General features: G+C 41.9%; 1 protein-coding gene across 4 annotated transcripts; it reads left to right on the forward strand.

The window, feature by feature from the left end:
• Positions 1-333: 333 nt before the first annotated feature.
• On the forward strand, positions 334-19,237 carry USP44 (ubiquitin specific peptidase 44). 4 transcript variants are annotated; one of them, XM_058023347.1, is made up of 6 exons: positions 334-371; positions 5,754-7,262; positions 15,629-15,827; positions 16,297-16,405; positions 17,181-17,386; positions 17,776-19,237. In XM_058023347.1, the coding sequence occupies exons 2-6, from the start codon at positions 5,835-5,837 to the stop codon at positions 17,973-17,975; spliced, it is 2,142 nt and encodes a 713-aa protein (XP_057879330.1). In that variant the 5' UTR covers positions 334-371; positions 5,754-5,834; the 3' UTR covers positions 17,976-19,237. The 4 variants fall into 4 exon arrangements, with proteins under 4 accessions (XP_057879330.1, XP_057879328.1, XP_057879331.1 ...); XM_058023345.1 differs by lacking the exon at positions 334-371 and adding an exon at positions 583-614; XM_058023348.1 differs by lacking the exon at positions 334-371 and adding an exon at positions 583-614 and having other exon boundaries at positions 5,754-6,698.
• The last annotated feature ends 380 nt before the right edge of the window (positions 19,238-19,617 follow it).

Below are 19,617 nucleotides of genomic sequence, written 5' to 3' on the forward strand. Positions count from 1 at the left end.
CTCCCGCTGTGCTGGGCTCGGACAAGGATGAAGCCACCGATGACAAATCACGAGAGAAAATGTAGGAAGCAAATCTGGACACCCACTCCTGGGGAGCCTAAGAGCCCGCTTCTTCCCGGCTGGGTACGGACCCACCTCGGGGCAAACAGGTGCCCCGCGGGCACGGCCCGCAGCAGCGGCAGCTCCTCGGGACTCCAGGAACTGACCAACGGCGTTTCCCACCGGGCTTCCCGCGGCCGGCCCCGCGGGACCGGCCCGCTCGGCCCGGCGGGCGGGGGAGGCTGGGGGAGGTGGGAGGAGACGTGGGAAGGACTTCGGTTGCCACTACAAATCTGGTGACAGAAGCGCCACCGGCACATGGCGATGGGCAGGTGGGTGCGGGGCGGCGGCAGGGCCCGGGGCAGCCGCGGGGGTGCGGGTGGTGGGCGAGCGCGGGGACGTTCGCGGAGCTCCCCCGCACCGCCGCTCGTTCCCCCGCGGGCCCCGCCGCGCTCCCCGGCCGGGCGGGGGCGTGGGGCGGGCGGGGGCGGCCCCGCGCGGCACTGACGTCGTGGAGGGGCCGCTCCGAGGCGGCGGCGGCGGCTCGGGGCGCCCAAGATGGCGGCGAGTGAAAGGTGCGTGCGGGACCGGCGGGCGGGAGCGGCAGCGGCGCGGCGGCGCTGCCAGCCTGCCCGGGGCCGGCCTGCGGGGAGCAGGTGCCCGGCGGAGGGGAGCGCGGGGCGGGAGACACCTCCCCTTTTCCTCGGGGAGGGGCGGTAGCGGCGGCGCGCTGTTTGCGGAGGAACACCTGAGGAGGAGGCGCTCGTTATCGCGGGGGCGAGCCGGGCACGGGGAGCGGGACCCTGGGACCGCCACCCCCGCCGGGCAGCAGGGGTGCTGCCGCCTGCCCGCCGCGCTCGGTGTGTGGCGGGGAACCCCTGCATGGGGCCCGCTATCGTGCGCGTCCCTGAGGGGCCGGGAGGACGTCGAGGTGAGGGAGAGCGCGGGAGGAGCGGAGGGCGGCGGTGAGCAGGGCCCGCTGCTCGGGGCTCCTGCCTGTGGTGGCCGAGGCGAAGTCGCGCCATGTCGCGGAGCGCCGGGCGAGCGCCCCGGACCTTCTGCGGGACCGGCCCCGAGCCCGGGCCAGCCTTGCCGGGGTGCCTGTACTTGCAGGGCTGTCAGACCTGGAGCTGTCAGAGATGCTCGTTTTTCTAAACGAGCTCAACTGTCAAGTGTAGCTTCGGATCAGTAAGAAGTTCCTGTGTGTTTTAATCAGTGTTTTTGGTGCCTGTGTGAAAGTGCTTCAATCTGTGTTGTTTGTTTATCGTCGAGTCTGCGCTGCAGGAGACGCGCGGTTATTTGCAGCAGTAGACATCCAGTGTAAAGCTGTGCCGCTGTCTCTGGTGTCCTGGGCTAAATGGCCACTTCTCGGCAGCACACTGCATGTACATTCTTTAGCTGGTAAAAAAAAAGAAAAGAAAAAAAAATAGAGAAAAAAAAAGTTAAATGGCACGGCTCCAAGGAAGGGAGACTGGGGAGGTTTCTTGTCAAAGGCTGTTCTGTTAGAAATCGGAAATAATTCACAAAATTTCTTTTTGAAGTGCCGCTTTGATTTCAAGTCTAAATTGTTACGCCTGCAGGACTGTACTGCAGCTGGAAGTTACGCACATAAGTGTTTCGTTGAGTTGTTTTCTTAAAGAAAACTCGTTTAAAAAAGCAGTAAAGCAGTACATCTGCCTTCTAGTTACTGAATTTTTTATCTAAAACTTTTGAGTTGTTTAAGTACCCACGATTCCTGCGTTTTCAGATATTCTGCAGGTACTCTGAACGTGATGAGAATCACTTGGTAAACAGTCATCTGATTTAAAAGCCAGAATATAAATGGGGCACAAGAGCACACACACGTGTGTGTATACAATTGTAAAACTCTGTACTGCATTTCTAGTCTAGTGTTGGAGACTTCTCATTTATGTGTCAGGCAATTAATTACACAAGTAGTGACTAATGGTAAAATCCAGCCTTTTGTTCATAGTTATATTTATAAATTTAGCTGTGAAAATCACCCTTAAATTGTTAAAATCTTGATTTTTTTTTAAATGGAGAAGAAATGGAAGAAAACCATCATTTTTCATGACTTCTAAGTTGGTTTTGGCATCAAGTGCTTTTTCAGCTCATTAATTACCCAAAAATATACATTTTGCCAGCCTTTCTTGAGTGGAACAAAAGGAATTAATGTGTCAGTAAGGCTGAAATATGGTACAATAAAAAAAATCCTTTTCTATGTATCTTTGTTTCTAGCTTGTGAAGCTTTGGTGCAAGAAAAAAATTCTGTGTATATCTCTGTTTCTAGACAACTTAGTGCTTTCAATAGTACTATTCTATATGCTAGTAGTTGTTATTTTGCTTACTGCTTCAGCTCAGGTCTGTGGTAAGAACTCAGAGGGGGGCTTGATCTCTGAAGTGCTGGTCAACTAATTCAAAGTTTCTTTGTGTGTGTGCACAGAACTGAACCTCAGGAGAGAAGAATGCAGAAACTAGGGCTGAATAACTTTCTTTAGGGAGTTTTAACATCGGAGCATTAGATTGTACTATTTTATTCCAGCTGCAGTTTTCAGGTGTGGGAATGAGTGTGCTGTATTTTTCCTGTTTCTTCCATCATTGTCTCTTCACCCCTGTTTTTTACCCTGAGATCTTTTGCCAAGTTTTGGTTCTAAGGTTCAGTTTTTAAATGTTGTGGGTTGATGCAGTCTCAGTACTTCAAACATTCATTATGTCAGGTTGCTGCTTGACATTCATCTGAAGTTTTCTTGTCTCACTTTTGCACTCTAAGCTTTTTTGCAGTGTTTTCAGATATTGCTGCCTTTTTGACCAAACTGCATTTTGATTTCCTCCCTTTTTTTTCAAAGAAAGACTTCTCCCATGCTGTTTCCTCCCCCTCCCCCTTCCACGCTGTGTCTTTTCTCCACACATCGACGTAGGTGGGAAAATGTCATGCTGGCTTGCTTGCTGCTGGGGGAGCTGGGGCTTTAGGTTTTTCCCTTCGAGGTGCTGATCTTGCTCTTTCGTAGAATTGTGCTGCTTTTGCATGAGGAGCCTGAATGTGCAGTCCTGATTCACAGAGTGGCTGTCTAGAAATCCGTGGACTGGTTTTGTCCTCAGTCCAATATCTGCTTACACTGAGGCATGTAAGCAGTTTTAGCCTTGAGAATGTTTCTAAAAGTGTGAAAAAAATGATCTGCTCATATAGTATTAAAAAGAAGGAAAAATAAGGCATGGGGTTTACACAGTGACTTTAACAAACCCAGAAAGAGTTGACCCCTGAGATTGCTGAGACTGACAGCATTGCTGTGTGTGACAGCCCTGTGGGAAGGCAGGGTTTAGTGTTCTTTTCTGGTCTGCTGGAAAGGACTCTTGCTAATATGTTGTGCAGTAGAATCTGTATATGTTAGTCCAAAAGCAAAAAGAGAAGTCTTGTCCCTTAAAATTCTCTGTACCATATTTAATTATCGCAGCACACTTTACATACGTATTACTATCCTGAATTTTACCAGTGTTACAAAAGTTCCCCTTTGCTGTGGAAAAGAGGTTGTCAGACTAGAAGACGTGAGATAATGCTGATGATCTTATTTATAAAGACAGTATAAAAAGCAAACTTCCTGTGCACAATTATTTGTAAAAGAATCTAATTAGCAGCCTGCAGATAAGATTGCCTTTTAGAAGGAATGAATGTTATGGGTGCAGCAAGATGAAAGAGTTAAGCAAGCCCTTACTTTAGTGATCTGCTGACCATAGCACACAGGAGATGTCGACCTCCCCATGCATGCTGTGGCTGGTGCTTGATCTGGGAGCTGCTGGATGGCTCCCCAGAGGTTGTGGTGCAGTCGGTAGGGACTGGAAACAGCTCTTAGCCAGAATGTGAGAGAGATTAATAGTAGAGATTAAAAGTACAGGTTTTTTAGTTTCTCTACAGCTCGTTCAAGCTTTTCTTCATTACAGAATAAATTCTATACAGCACATGCAATGCTGGGTGCTGATTATGTGCTTAGAGACTTATTACAACTCTTATGTTGGTATCTGGATTGTAACATTTTAAAAGGCACTAGCCATGGGCCAATTAACCAAACAAAGCCATTTGTGGTTGAATCTTTTAATGACAGTTTTTATCAAAGTGCCAGATGAAAATTAGAGCTTCTCTTCTAGCCATCTGCAACCTTTTACTTGTTTCCCTTCCTCAGTCGTGTCATGTCATTGTACATTAGGATTACATTAGGATTTCCTCTAGCTAATGCTTATTTTACACTAAAGATCTGTTCTATATTGAGAAACATGTTCAGTTTTTCAGAACTGTAGAAATTGATAAATATTAGCATATTTAAGGCTAATAGCAGGAATATAGGTTTTTGGTTCTATCCAGAGTTGTGTTAATCACTCAGTGTTTTTGTAGTATGGTTTATTCACCTGTAAAGCATAGAATCCAGGACCTTTATATTGTAAGCTGGGTCCAGAGCAAGTATTTGTAATGGCAAACTCCTCTCACTTGGCATAGACTGAATATTTGACAAAACCTTGAACTCCTCAGGTGAATTAATTGTTTCACCTGGCAAGCACTGTACATAATGGTGCTGGTGCTGGGTGCTTTTTGGCCCTTCTGGTCAGTGTTGTATATGGTGGGCACAAATGCCCCAGATCAAATGTAATAATTTCCTGAGGCATCATAGTGCTGTTACCATTTTTCTCTAGATGTTCAAGATAGTCAAAATGGTAAAAACAAGAATGAATCACTGTCTCTTTAATTTTCTCAGAGACTGTCTGTTTGGGGTAAATGCACCTTACAGGAAGAAGCAAAACCAGCACTTTTGAACAAATAAATGCAACCGTACAAACTTAAAGAAAGATATAAGCTAGTGCTAGCCAGATTTTTAAATGAACTTTTGAAGAGCTGAATTAGAAAGTTTTTATAAAGTTTGTGGTAACTGATGTAGATACTTCCTGGTACTTCTGTCTTTAGAAATTAAGTTCTGCTTTGCTAAGTTACTCTTTCAGAGGTGTTAGGATGATGTGTTAAAATGTAGATTTTAAGATACTTTATTATAGAAATAGTATAATGGGCACAGAGGAGCAGTGAGTTAATTAAAGGTATGGATTAATTAAGGGTTTGAGTTGTATAAAGCCTCGTTTTTCTGAACTGTTGGCACTGTGTAAACATAATAAATTTAAGTGAACTTTGCACTTCTGCACCTGTATGCTTAGGGGTGGAATTAATAGGAGAATTTTGGAATCTCAGAATGGTTTGAGTTGCAAGGGACCATAAGGATCCTGTAGTCCTATCCCCTGCTATGCAGAGGGGCACCTCCTATTAGATCCAGTTGTTTGAAGTCCCATCCCACCTGGCTCTGAACAGTTCTAGGGATGGGAGCATCCGCAGCTGCTCTGAGCAGCCTTTCCTACTCCTAAGTGGGTACTCTGTAACAGCATCTTTTAACAAAATCAGTGCCGCTTAATAAAAAAATCCAAACCAGGCCTAAAGTGTAGCTAGTATGCTTCAGTCCTGAGCCACAAAGCCCTGGCAGTATAAACAGTGGTGTGCAGGCAGTTTAGTGTGAACCTGGAGCTGCTGTTGAAGGTGTTGAGTATGTGTGTGGCTCCACGTGACTGATTTCTGTCACGTGTTGGATGATGATAGTGATCTCCCATCTTAATATGAATTTGGTACACTGACTTCTGTAAAAGGGATACGGTTGGGTATTTATGAACTATAACTTTTTTTTTTTTAGTTGCAGGTTGAAATATCACGGGCAGAAAATAGTTTGGATGATGTGTTTCGCCAGCATATTTCTGCAATTTCAGTTTTAACGATGGATAAGTGTAAGCACGTGGGACGTCTGCGCCTGGCCCAGGATCACTCCATCCTCAATCCTCAGAAATGGCATTGCATGGACTGCAACACCACGGAGTCGGTGTGGGCGTGCCTCAGCTGCTCGCACGTGGCGTGTGGCAGGTACATCGAGGAGCACGCGCTGAAGCACTTTCAGGAGAGCAGCCACCCCGTGGCCTTGGAGGTGAACGAGCTGTACGTGTTCTGCTATCTGTGCGACGATTACGTGCTCAATGACAACGCCACCGGAGACTTGAAGCTCTTGCGGAGCACGCTGAGCGCGATCAAGAGCCAGAACTACGAGTGCACCACTCGAAGCGGGAGGACTTTGCGTTCCACGGGCACCGGCGACGATTCCTACCTCGCGCACGGCGGGGCCCAAGCCGCGCTTCGCAACGAGGACAGGATGTTCACGGCTCTCTGGCATCGGCGGCGTGCCGTCCTCGGCAAAGTGTTCAGATCGTGGCTCGAGTTGACGCCTGCTGGGAAAAGGATTTTGGAAGAGGAAAGACGTCAAGAAGAAGCAGAGCTAAAAAAGGACGAAGCTAGGAAGAGGAGACAAGAACGAAAGCGTGAGTTGAAAGCAGAGATGGAAAAGATGCCTCCAAGAAAGAGCAGTCGTTTACAAAATCAGATAAGAATGTCCTCGAAACCAGAACCCTGTCCTCAAAGAACATCACAGAACATGGAGTTTTTGGCAGAGTTGAAAGAAACATATACCTCAGAAGAACTGAGATTGAAAAAAATAAGTGACTCTCCAATTAAACGAAGGCCTACAGTGACTCCTGGAGTAACAGGACTGAGAAACCTGGGAAACACATGCTATATGAATTCTGTCCTGCAGGTATTAAGTCACTTACTTATTTTTCGAGAATGCTTTTTAAAGCTTGATCTCAACCAAACTCAGGAACTGCTGGCAACAGCAACCAATGGTAAAACAAGATCTTCATCCAAACACCTGTCAATAGCTGCCTCGACATTACACGTGAATGAAAACCAAGAGAAAGCAAAGGGATCATATTCTATGAGGCGGCCTAGTTTATCCTCTGGATTAAGTGGAGGAGCATCAAAAAGTATGGAACTTATTCAGCCCAGGGAGCCCAGTTCAAAACATATTTCTCTCTGTCATGAGTTGCATACTCTATTCCAGGTTATGTGGTCTGGCAAATGGGCACTGGTGTCTCCTTTTGCCATGCTTCATTCTGTGTGGCGACTAATTCCAGCCTTCAGAGGGTATGCCCAACAAGATGCTCAGGAATTTCTCTGTGAACTTTTGGATAAAGTACAGCAGGAACTGGAGACTACAGGGACCAGATACCCAGCTCTCATCCCTGCTTCTCAAAGAAAACTTATAAAGCAGGTTTTGAATGTGGTTAACAACATTTTTCATGGACAGTTGTTAAGTCAGGTATGTTTTATGATTACTTTTTGAAAGGTGTTTGACTAGAGTAAATCCAGAACTATAAATCATTAGTCAGGTATGGACATGCTTCAAAGGTTTATACATTTATAACTGTTGAGAGGACAGTTTCAGAAGAAATATTACACAGTTTAAATAGAAGCTGCCTTGTAGCCCTCCCACTACCAAAAACCAAAACTAGGCCATTCAACCCCAATACACCTGTTAATCATAGAAGTCTTACATTTGTTATTTTAAAACACACCTTTCCACCTACTGAGAAATACTTGTATTTGCTGTTAAGCACTAACTCATTTGAAGGAATGAAGAATTTACAATTTCAAGTATCTGTCTTCTCACTATAGTGCTACTAGATAAAAGGTGTTAAGGGAGGTTAATCTAGTGATAGTAGGAACTGATTAGGTAATGGGTGTCAAACAGGATATTATTTCACTCAATAACTTGAATTTGAGCTTGATTACCAGTGAGTAATTGCATGATTTTATGTACAGAAATACTAATACTTCTTTTCTGTTGCAACACAAAGATGCAGAAGGCTCTGTCAACACAGGAACCAAATTTGTGGGGTGGAGGCAATGGTGGTTCTCCTTTCTGCATGACTTCTTTTTTTTTTTCCTACTTCTCAGCTCCTTGTTAAGTATTTCAGTGTGTTCACTGCTATTATGCATATCCCAACAGTGTGTATAAGTGTCTGATTTCTGACTGAACAAACAAATGCTTGTTTCTGTTAACTTAATCTAAAAACTAACCACATTGCAGCAGGAACAGAAGTTGGGAAGCTCCTGGAATGGATCTGTAGTATACATGAACATGTTAACTGAGGGAGGGAGTGTGGAAGCATTTGATGAATACTGTGTGTAAAGAAAAGGCTTAACACAAAAATGTCTGTTCCTGGTATTCTGACTAGTTGATTGATGGTTTAATGTTTTAATATGTAAAACTAGAAATCCAAGTGTTTTTTGACTTAGGTAGGATTGTTTACTGCTACGATCCCTGTAAACCTCATAGGAAGGTGACAGGGTTGTCTGCAGCATATGTCAACCCTCAGTCATTTTAAATTTTGTGAAGCTACTGGAAACTATTAGATCTATCAGTAAAACTGGATCATCAGCCACCTTCTGCCTGGCCCAGAGTACAGCACTGCTGTGGCAAACTTCCTTTCCTTGGGCACTAGATATCTTGTATCAGTGTTGCACAACTGGAAGTGTTTAGTACATTATGTCATTGAAGAGTTTTTTGTTGGAAAATTCCATTCCTCTCCAAAATAGCAATTTTGACAGCAAAATAAGGTTATTTTTTTAGGAACAGTGACAAGGTTTGCTTGTGTTGCAAACTTCCTTACAGGATTCATCGCTTTAGTAAGAATTTCCAAGGTTCTAAAGGCACAGAATCATTTCAGTAATAACTACTTTCACATATTTTTAGCTTTATATGGAGAGATTTGTGACTAGAAACCCTCCCACCTTCCTGAGACCAGGAGAGGAGTAGTGAGAATTCTCTAATGGGTAAACTAAAACAAAACCAATACAAAACAAAGAAAAAATCCTCACTTCCACATTATTGAGTAAGCCAGAAAGGGAATTAGGCAGTTTTGAGGTATCCTCTGACTTCTGTGACTACATACAGCTCTTACTGCAGCTGCTCCATGTCTGTGTGCAGAATACAGCCTTGATCAACTCAAGAATGCCTCACTGAAGTGAGAGGAGCAGGAAAGAGTATTGAGGCTGTTATCTGTTAATTTCTCCCTGGCTCATTAGGCAGTTCCCACAGACTGTTCAACACTTTACCCCTCCCAGTGTTCCCTTTGTCTTTAGCCACTCCTTGTTTTTTTTTTTAGTTTTGTCTTCACCTGTGGTTTTGAACATGATAAATATTATAAGGAAAAGGTAAGCCCTGAAGATCTAAATTCCTTCCTTGTAAAATATATTCATGTCATCTTAATGATTTAGTCCCTAGTGTTTGCACATGGGAAGATGAACTCTAAAAACTCTGTTAGGCAATTCTTTTCCTTTCCTCAGTAAGATTCCTACATCATGATTTCACTAGGCGTTTGTCAGAACTGCTTTAATGAAGTTAACAGAAAAGGCAAGAAAACACCCATGCAGGGCTGGAAAAAACCCCCAAACTTCTTGCTGTGTCATTGCATCTTGACAGGGTTAGCTCTTAAAAACAAGAGTGTATGTTTAGTTCTTACAGGCTTAACTTTATCTACGTACAAGATAAAGTAAAACTGTGATAAACGTAGTAATAAAAATAAATACAGTAATACTGTGACAGTATTACAGTTTCTCCCTAGAAGATAATTGGAGCTGTTCCAAGCTGCCCTTATTAAAAATAAGACAGGATTTTATTCTAGTGTGTTAAATTACATCTTACTTGATTGAGAAAGGGGAATTGGGGAGCATGTTTCTGTGTGCAGTTGCCTTCCATTTTAGAACCTCTGAAATGTTACCGTACTTATTCTTTGTACAGAGAATATAATTTCAAGATACTTGATTCTGTGAGCTGCTCAAGTGCCATGCAGTCAATATTCCTGACCTTCAAACCTCAGGAATACTATGAGCTACTCTTGATAGAGAGCACAGAGGATCCCTTACGGTGCTGATAAGCTGTGTGTTTACTTAGGTATCACATTACTTTCACATGTGCAGCTCAACTTTTCCCCCCTTCTTCTAGTTCTAATTTAACTTGGAGGGAAGTGATAATCCTGAGCTTGCCATCAGTCTGTTGCTATTGAAGTGCTGCCTGGTTCAGCACTAACTGAATTTAGGATCTAAGATTAAGGAAGCAGAGAATTGAGTGTGTGAGAATCTTGTGCTTTTTGATAACTAGATAGATAGTTTCCTAGATAACTAGATCTTGTGCTTTTGATAACTAGAAAAAGTTTTGGGTGATGTCATATATGAAGTCGTTGTTTATGTTTTGCTATTTTCTCAGCTGATTTAAAGTAAGTTTTCTTCATCTGCTGCTTGAAATGTTTTACTATTTTATGGAGTACTAGACTAGGCAATGGGTAACTCCAGGAATAGTTTGAGCAAATTGCCTCTGTTTTTTTTATTTTATATTTATTCTAATACCTGTTTTAGGATTTCAGCCTTTTGAAACTGCAATAACTGGTATGTCTAAGAGAAGTAAAGATCTGCATTGTAGGTGCCAAACCCTTTCCCTCTGCTCTGTCTTCACGTGCTAGTCTTCCTGCAGTGATTGGAGAAAGTGGCTCAGACCTCTCAAACCCATTGGGATTCTGAGGAGATCCCAATATGTCTGTTAAAACCCTAGTTCTTTTCACTCCCTCGGTGCTTGTACCCTTGTGGAAGGTCCTTACTGTCTCCTGGCCTCAGTCCTTCAGTGGGAAAGGAGAACCTGCTGTGCTCTGAACTCATGTGGCAGTGGTAAACTGACCCACACTGGCTCACTGATCTCTAAAGTACACTTCAAGAGCTCAAGTATGTTAGCTGTTGTCTCAAGAGTTTTTTGGCTTGTGTTTTTTTTTAAATGGTACCAACTAAATAGCACAGTTTGTAACAATTTTTAAAGTATCTTTATCTCAACTTTGTCCATATTAAGCAAGGAAGGGGACAGGTACGTTTCTAAAAATCCAGAAATTGAAGTAACAGATTTTATTGTGTGCCACATGTACTCAGAAATCATATGAGTAGAAATTCTTGGACAAGGATGAAATCCACCTTGAACTTCCTTCTCTGGGCTGAGCAGTCCCAGCCCTCTAAGTGTTTCCTTATATGTCAGATATGTCCAAGGCCTTTCATCATCTTCCTGGCCCTTTGGTGGACTCAGTCCAGCATATCCATGTCTCCCTTTCTTCTGAGCACTGGGCCCAGCAGCTGTGTGGGAGCTGAGGAGAGGGCAGGGATCACCTGCCTGGACCTGCAGAATGCAGCTCCAGAGGCTGTTGGCCTCCTTTGCCATAAGGGCACATGTCTGGCTCCTGGACAGCTTGTCCCCCACATCCTCTCTTCCTGCCTGTCACAGACATGTTTTATGAAAAATCCTGTCCTTAGGATTTTTCCTCCTGAGAAGCTGAGAGGCCTCAGGAACAACATGTAAACAATAATTATCTTCTGCTGTGGAATGCAACAGGTTCATCTGTGATTGGTCTCATGTGGTTGTTTCAATTAATGGCCAATCACAGTCCAGCTGTCTGGACTGTCTTGGTCAGTCACAAGCCTTTGTTATCATTCTTTTTCTATTCTTAGCTAGCCTTCTGATGAAATCCTTTCTTCTATTCTTTTAGTATAGTTTTAATATAATATAAACTAATAAATCAAACCCTCTGAAACACGGAGTCAACATTCTCATCTCTTCTCTCATCCTGGGACCCTGCAAACACCGCCACACCCACCCAGCCTGTACTGGTGCCTGCCTGGGTGATTCAGGACGGGGTGTTTCCTTTTGTAGAGCTGCATAAGGTCCTATTTCCCAGCCCTGTCCCATTCCCAGTGGGTGGCAGTGCCCCAGCCAGCCTTACCAGCCACTCCTCCTGCTTGGTGTCATCTGCAGACTTCTCTGAGTTCAGAAAAATTGCCTCCAGTATTTTTTATAGCAGCGCCTGGTAGGAACTAGCTTCTGGTGTCTCTAGGCATGCTTACAACTTCCTAAGCAGTTTGATGACTTCCTGATCATTTTTAAGATGGAATCTGAGCAAAATTCTTCTCTCTGCTCCTGCTCAGCACAGCAGAATAACAACGTGCAGTGGTCAGAGAAACGAATGTGCCAGGTCTCGAGGAGTGAAGTAGGTTCTGACCACTGTAATATGTAAACTATTCTTAAAGCATATTTCAGGACAGATTGTCTGAGAAAAGGGGAAATGTGATTTTTGAGTTGTTTGAAAGCCTTTGGGTAGTATGCTGCGAGTTGGAGTTTGGGGGGAATGCTGAGGGTGGTCCGTGTACTGCTGGCTGTGAAGTCTCCCACTGAACAGACTGTTAGAAAGGCAGAACTTGAGGCAGGTAATGGGACACTTTGCTCTTAAACCAGTTGATGTCATGTATACTGATTTCTATATTTTGGTGTTAGTCTTTGTGCTTTTATGTTTAGCCTGACCTACAAAATGATTGTCAAGTTGTTTTCCAACTAGATGAAAGTAACATTTTAAATTAATCTATAAGAGGCTGTTGAATCACAGACTGCAGTTACCTGTGGTTATGCTTTATGTTATTCTGCTAAATAGATAAAGATCATTTTGAGGATACCCTGTGCTTATCACTACAAAGTTCAGTTGATTTTTTTTATACTGACTGTCATATGAATTATGCATTTTAGCTGTATTCCAGAGATCCCCTTCAACTTCAATTATTTTCCTGTGCAAAAATTGAGTTACTAATCATTATATACATGTCTCATCTAGTGAAAGCACAAAAATGGGACTGGCTATTTTACTCTTCTTAAAAACAACAAAGCAAAAAAAAGAGTTGGGGCAGAGGTGGTGAAGAGTTTTGTTTCTTCCATGCAAGTGCAGGGAACATAGGCAAAACAGTTGATGATGAAGTTGGCTTTTACTGCAGCAATATGTTAACTATTTTCTGTGGCTGCATTTACACTGAATGCCATCCAGGGCAGTGGCTGTCTGTCACGTTATTGTGGCCACGGTGATGCTTGTCTGAGCAGTCTCCCTGCTTAGCTTGAATCAGGCAATTTGATCCAGCTCTTTTCAGTCTGGCCTTTGGCCCATGATTGAATACTAAGCTTTAACCAAACAATTGTGTTTAGTACCCGTGTTTCAAGGCATGAGAGGGTGGTCAGGGCAGAACATAAGCTAGAGATTTCAGACTAGTTAAAATCTGTAATTTACTTTGCTCTAGTGTGAGCTTTTCATTTGCTTTGTTATAAATGACAGCATCGAAGTTTCTTGTAATAGCAATTCTGAATTACAAAGGGAATGTGGAATCAAACTCTGAATTTATAATCATAAAGACAGACATAGCTAACCAGATTGCTAGAGTAGACTCACTTCCCGATTACTACTGTTGTGCATACTTTTACTATACAAAGTTACACTGGACAAATGCATGAAGTTTTTGCCCTTTGAGTTCATGTTTGGGGTTGGTTTTGTGTTGTATAAAATCTCAACCAGCTTTTGAACAGTTTTTACAATTTCTGCCCCTCTCATGGAGAAAGAAAATCTGGGTTTCACTGTGTGAATGATAATGAAGTTTGAGATAAAGGAGTCCCATTTAGGACAGAAAGAAGAGTGATGGGAATGTCACCAAGCCAATGCCAGTGGACAGGCCCGTGCAGATGAATTCCACAGAAGGCTGGGAATCCTCCTGCTTTTTGAGCAAGCCACTTGGTAAGCCCAGGGCTGGCTATGACAAACACTCCCACCCTTGCTGCAGCCGTGCCTGGCTGTGCTTTCCTTTCCCACCACATCGAGGAGCAGGGAGCGCACGGGGGCTGAGGGTTGGCTGCCTTGCCCGGCTGTGTCGGGTTACCGAGCTGTTGGCAGCTACAGGAATCCCAGAGTTTAGCTCTGCTGCAGTGAGGACTGGCCTGCATTGGAGGAAATAAGTGCAGCTGTGTGTCAGTACAGGGGTTTGTCCCCACAATCGGCTTTGCTCACAGTTGCATGACGAGATGAGAGCAGATTTATTGCATCTGTTTGTGTTCTTCGGGTTTTTTGACTGGGAAAAACTGGAAGCTGGGTCTGTTATTCATGTCTTTTTCTCTGGGATAGTACTCATTAGCTAGTTGGGAAAGAAGATCTTAACCTAGATTATTAATGTAATACACTAAATTTAAAACCTCAAAATGTGTTAAAATTATCTGTGTTGGGGTCACATGTGTTCTACGTCCTGAGCTCCTTAATCTTAAGTGTGCATTCATGCACAGCAAATTCTTACATAACTCATCAATTAAATAAATTTTTGGCCCAGCAAAATTACCCATTTGTACAGCAGAAATTTTATTGGTCATTCTGGGATTAAGTTGGAGTGTGATTGAACTGTGGCCAAACACACAATTTTGTCTCCCATGTCTAGATTTCAGCTCTGAATTACTAATAATTTGTGGCTTTGTAACGTGGCCGGATGTTAGCACTTGCAAAAGACACTCCTGACAGTGTAAATTAAAACAGAAGAATCTCCTCTTTTCTGCCATGTAAGTTTTGAAGTTTTGTTTTCTAAGAACAAGGCAGTGGCATTTTCATCTTAGAACTTCAAGCAGTTGACAGCTTTCCTAACTGCACTGCTGAATGTTCATGCTGGGACACAAACCCACATGTGCACTGAGTGGCTAATGCAGAGATGGAGTATGAGCTGCTGCACTACTGAGTGCAGTTACAAGAACACCTAGGAGGAAGATACCATGAGGTGACAGATAGGGACTTATATAAATCATCATGAAATACCAAACAGGGTGAATAATTACCTACCAGCAAACCTTCAGAGGAAAACAAAGGAGCATCTGAACAAAAGCGAGTGTACTTTCACACTTGTGTAGGCTTACTAACCAAACTGAAGGGAACTACACCAAATTTGTGTGGAGCAGCAGCAGTTTAAAAGGGTCCCTGTGAAATAACAATCTTTGGATGTCACAGGAATTTTCATTCCTTTATTACTATGTGTTAGTTGTTCTGAACAACTTGTGGTATTTTCCTAAGTAGGAACATGCAACACTTAATGTGTTGTCTTTCCAGCTTAGAAGAGCTACTGCTTTTAACTTATTTTCCTAAGTATTGAATGTTATAATAAATTAATTGTCTCCTGCCTGTAGTATCTGCATTTTCCAGGTTGACTCACTTCACTTCTTTACATTTTATTTATGTTGTCTTACTGCTTGTCCTTTCCCTAGTGTGACGATGGATCCACTTACTGAAAGAAGAAATAAATTCTTTTTTCCTGTTAATTTTTCTTTGAAGAAGTGTGCTTCCTAATCCAGGCTTCCCTGGAAGACTTACAAAGTAAGAAGGATATGACTTTAAAATCCCCCAGCTGTTCATTTTTTTTTCCTTTTGTGTGTGTGGTTTTGATTTATTTTGATTTATTTATAAATTAACCTATATTATAATTTCTGATGTAAATTTTCCTTTTTGAGAAAAGACTCCTGAGACTTCACCAGCTGCTTTCTTTTGGACAGTCCCAGACAGAACATTTTGACACTGTTTTTGTTTCTCAGTAAAACATAAGAACACTTACTTGTTTGTGATAACGGTTTTGGACGTGCTGCTTCAGAGAAGAGAAATGAGGTGTATCATCTCTGTTGTTAAATGACTTTGTCTTGTCTTTGGTTACCCTTGGTTATCTCTAGGAGAAAAATCTCTATTTAGAGCTATGTAATGATACATGTTTAGCAAAGTACATTTTTGAGTGTAAGCAGCTGGTGAAATATCTTTTTTACAGGTTACATGCCTTGCCTGTGACAATAAATCAAACACCATAGAACCTTTCTGGGACCTGTCCCTGGAGTTTCCTGAGAGGTATCACTGCAATGGCAAGGAGATGTCGTCTCAGTATCCATGTCTGCTGACAGAAATGCTGGCCAAGTTTACAGAAACTGAAGCTTTGGAAGGAAAGATATATGCATGTGATCAGTGCAACAGTGAGTAAAGGCAGTATGTACTCATGCATACATTCTCTGTGTAAAATATAAACTGACAGTGCGAGTATGGGAGTCTTAAAAGTATATTGCAAACAAAGACCTTCATCTTGTCCTGCTGTGGTCACTTGAGAGCTGTTACTTGCCCCCTAGAAGATTAAATTGTTCAAAAGATGTTTTGAAGTGCGATGCTTCATTTAGATGCAGTCTCATGACACACTGATGGGGTTTCTACTACTCCCAGCTGAAGAAGCCATCACCTTTTTAAATTAAGGTGACTAATGTAAGTGACCACAAGTGTTTTTACTTGCATCGTAAAATAATCATTGCAAATCAGCTCTCAGAGCATATCCTTTTTAAGGAGGCATGTACCGTAAATATTTAGGTCCACACAAATTCTGTGGATAAATTTAGACTGAAATACAAGGCTGTTACCAAGATTTGTATTATGTAACTGTGTGTTTGACCTCAGCAAAACGAAGGAAGTTTTCTTCTAAACCAGTTATACTCACAGAAGCTCAGAAGCAGCTTATGGTGTGTCGACTACCTCAGGTTCTCAGATTACACCTTAAACGGTTTAGGTAAGTAGTACCACAACAAAAAGTGTTGCAAACTGGCAGATTCAGTCTTGCTCTACCATTGCTTAGGATCAATGTTTTTCAGCATCAGTTTCGTTTCCCTTTACTAGTATGGTGAGAAATAGTTACTAGAAACTTCTTTTCCTTGTTCACTTGAAACATCAGTAAGATATATTATTAATTTAAGCTTTAACTTTTAACTTTTTGGATTTCAGTACTTGCTCCTTTAGTACCAAAAATATTTTATCCTTGTTTTCAGTCAAAACCTACTAACCTTGCTCTGAACTCTGTTGGTAAAAATTAATCTTGTGGTAGAGTAGCATGCTCATAATCACTAATGCACAAACCTGGACTGTATTCAGTGGAAGTCTCAGATAACAATCCTAAATATATTTAGCCTCAGAGAAGGGAAGTGGACACTGCATCTCTGTGAACTCCTAGCACAACATCAGTACCACCTGTCCCTTGTACAAAGGAAACTGAAAATGAAATAGAATAAATGAGAAATACCAAGGAGGTATAACAGGTGGGAAATACTTCCTGCCCACCACTGCAGAGATCTTAAGATAGATGTTTCAGAAGATGAGAACAGTAGGTACCATAGACACATTTAAAAGACCTTGAAATAAAGAAGTGAAAGAGGAAGCTTAGAAAACCCTAGCATTTATTTTGTGCATCGAGTAATAGTGAAAATATTATGTTATGTTCAAACATAATTCAGAATGCTGTGCTCTTTCCTTAAAAAACCCTTAAGTTTTCATTTGCTTTAACTTCCCAGGTGGTCAGGACGCAATCACCGTGAGAAGATTGGTGTGCACGTTCGTTTTGAGCAAATGCTAAACATGGAGCCTTATTGCTGCAGGGAATCCCTCAAGTCTCTCCTGCCTGACTGCTTCATCTACGACTTGTCTGCTGTGGTAATGCACCACGGGAAAGGATTTGGCTCAGGGCACTACACTGCCTACTGCTACAATTCTGAAGGAGGTAGGAACCAGCTGGGACTGAGCAGGGAGGGAGAAAGGGGTGTTCCTAATTCTAAACTGATACAAAGAGAGTCTTTTCTCAAAAGCAAAAAGGAATCAGTTGTAGCTGATCTGCCTGAAAGGAGAAGTGCAGCTCTGTAGAGCAACAGTTCAGTTTTTGTATTGCCTTGTTAAATGGGTTCTAGCTATAAACTCTCTTGTAGAGCTGAGGAAGCTGAGCTGGGCTTTTAAAACATTGAGGTAAATAAACCAGATCAACTGAAACAGTTTACAATTTGTACACAACTCATTAAATAGGACCAAACACTAATTAATTATTAAATATGATGCAATTACTTAAAATCAGTGTCCTGATGACTTTTTTTTTTCTGGTGTATTTCCTTATTGCAGGATTTTGGGTACACTGCAATGATTCAAAACTCAACATGTGCACTATGGAAGAAGTATGCAAGGCTCAAGCCTACATTTTGTTTTACAGCCAACGACTTACTCAGGCAAATGGACATGGTAGAGTCCCTTGTCCTAGCACAGCTGAAAGTCAGCAGCACACAGAATTAGCTGGCTCTTCCATGGACAACAGTAGCAGCTAATCCAAAGCCAGTTAACTGTGTGTATGGTAAAGGTTTAAATTGTCATAACTATGTATTTTCAAAAGGAAGTACAGTATTGTACTTTTCCAATGTTTATATAGTTTTGTATTAGTTGAAGTACTCTTTACAATGGTTAGCAAAAGTTTTTATTGACAATAAGTAACTTTCAAAGTACCTAGAATTTCAATACAGCTATTTTTTTAAAGAGATTGCTATGTGCATTTAACTTTTACCTCAGGCTATTTTTTAAAGCTGGTTTTGTATTTTGATAATATTTTTGAATTGGTTTAGAAAATTTACTTCAATGGGCAACTGATATTTGTCTGGTTAATTTTCTGTATATGCTTGTGTACATTTTATAGTATAGTTCTAATGATACCGTGATTCTTACTGTCTTGCAGGAATTGCTACTAGGTCTTAGAATATTGACATTCACCAGCAAGGAATGTTTAAAACATGTCAGATAGTAACTGAATGTTTTGTAGGCAACTTTCTGTGAAATTATTTTGCAAGCTTGAATGGCTATACTAAAGATACACTCGATAGAATTTCTTAAAATCTGAACTTGAGGAAATAGAGCGTGAAGTTATTTTCATGTAAGTGTGTAAGAGGAGTGTTTAATAACACAAGAATGTATCTTTTTCAAGACTTGCATGTTTCAGCCTTAACAAACCTGACAGCTTAAAACTCAAGTGCCAAATTCGAAGTAATTTAACAACCAGGGGCTTTTTTATTCCAAAAATTTAAAAAGTTTTCTTAAACAAACAAGTAAAAAGCACAGTAACCCCCCCAACAATCAAACCACACTTACTCACCCCACTGTCACTGCTACAAGAACATTAGCATCCCTTTTCTTGAATTGAGCCAGCTTACTTCAAGCTGCAGCAAGCATTGTCTGTCTCAGTCACCCCTGAGCAAACAGCTGATGAGAAGCAGCTGCAATGTTTGCATGAAAGCATTCTCAGTCTGGTTTTATTACCCACAACTGCTGTACCTTATACTACATGGTCCTACCACTAGCATTAACAGAACTGTGCAGTGAGGAAAATTTAACAAGCAGGAATTACCAGTCCTCCACATGCAGTAGTTAATGCCAATTAAATTTTAATTGTGAAGTTATTTTGTGTAAGTCCTATGCAAATTGTTACCTCATCTTCTGCAAAGTTTATACCTCAATAAAATGCCTTGATATGGACAGAAAAGCAGGTGTGTACTGGAATCAATTCCTACATTATCATTACATTTGTAAAAATAATGGTTAGATTTTGTCTAACAGGAGTTAAGGCGTTAACTATACAACTGCTCTGGCCATCTGTCAGTGATTTAACAGCTGGGTTTGCTATAATTTCTGTTTCTGAAAGATGCCATATTATAGCAAGCACATAGCAGCCTCAGATCTCAAACTTCTTGGTCTTGTGCTCATCCTAATTAAGTATACAAAACAGTTCATGTGTTGGTTTGGGGAAATTTTTGGTTGATTGGGTTTTTTGCGGTTGTTATTGGTGTTTTTTTTTTTTTTTTTTGCTTTTTTCTTTTTTTAGCCAAAAGCCACGTGCTGGAGTGATCTGACCTGTTATGGCTGTTCAGTCTTTCAAATACTTTCCTCTGCTGTCCTGGCTGGTGAGAAAATGCATGTAATTTA

Source organism: Melospiza georgiana, chromosome 4, assembly GCF_028018845.1.
Source record: "Melospiza georgiana isolate bMelGeo1 chromosome 4, bMelGeo1.pri, whole genome shotgun sequence".
Lineage (NCBI taxonomy): Eukaryota > Metazoa > Chordata > Aves > Passeriformes > Passerellidae > Melospiza > Melospiza georgiana.

Excerpts from the sequence above, each read along its gene's own strand:
- USP44 (XM_058023347.1), top strand. The coding sequence starts at position 5,835 with ATGGATAAGTGTAAGCACGTGGGACGTCTGCGCCTGGCCCAGGATCAC. Across the intron at positions 15,828-16,296 it reads TGCATGTGATCAGTGCAACA|CAAAACGAAGGAAGTTTTCT; the intron begins GTGAGTAAAGGC and ends GTTTGACCTCAG. Across the intron at positions 16,406-17,180 it reads TTACACCTTAAACGGTTTAG|GTGGTCAGGACGCAATCACC; the intron begins GTAAGTAGTACC and ends TTAACTTCCCAG.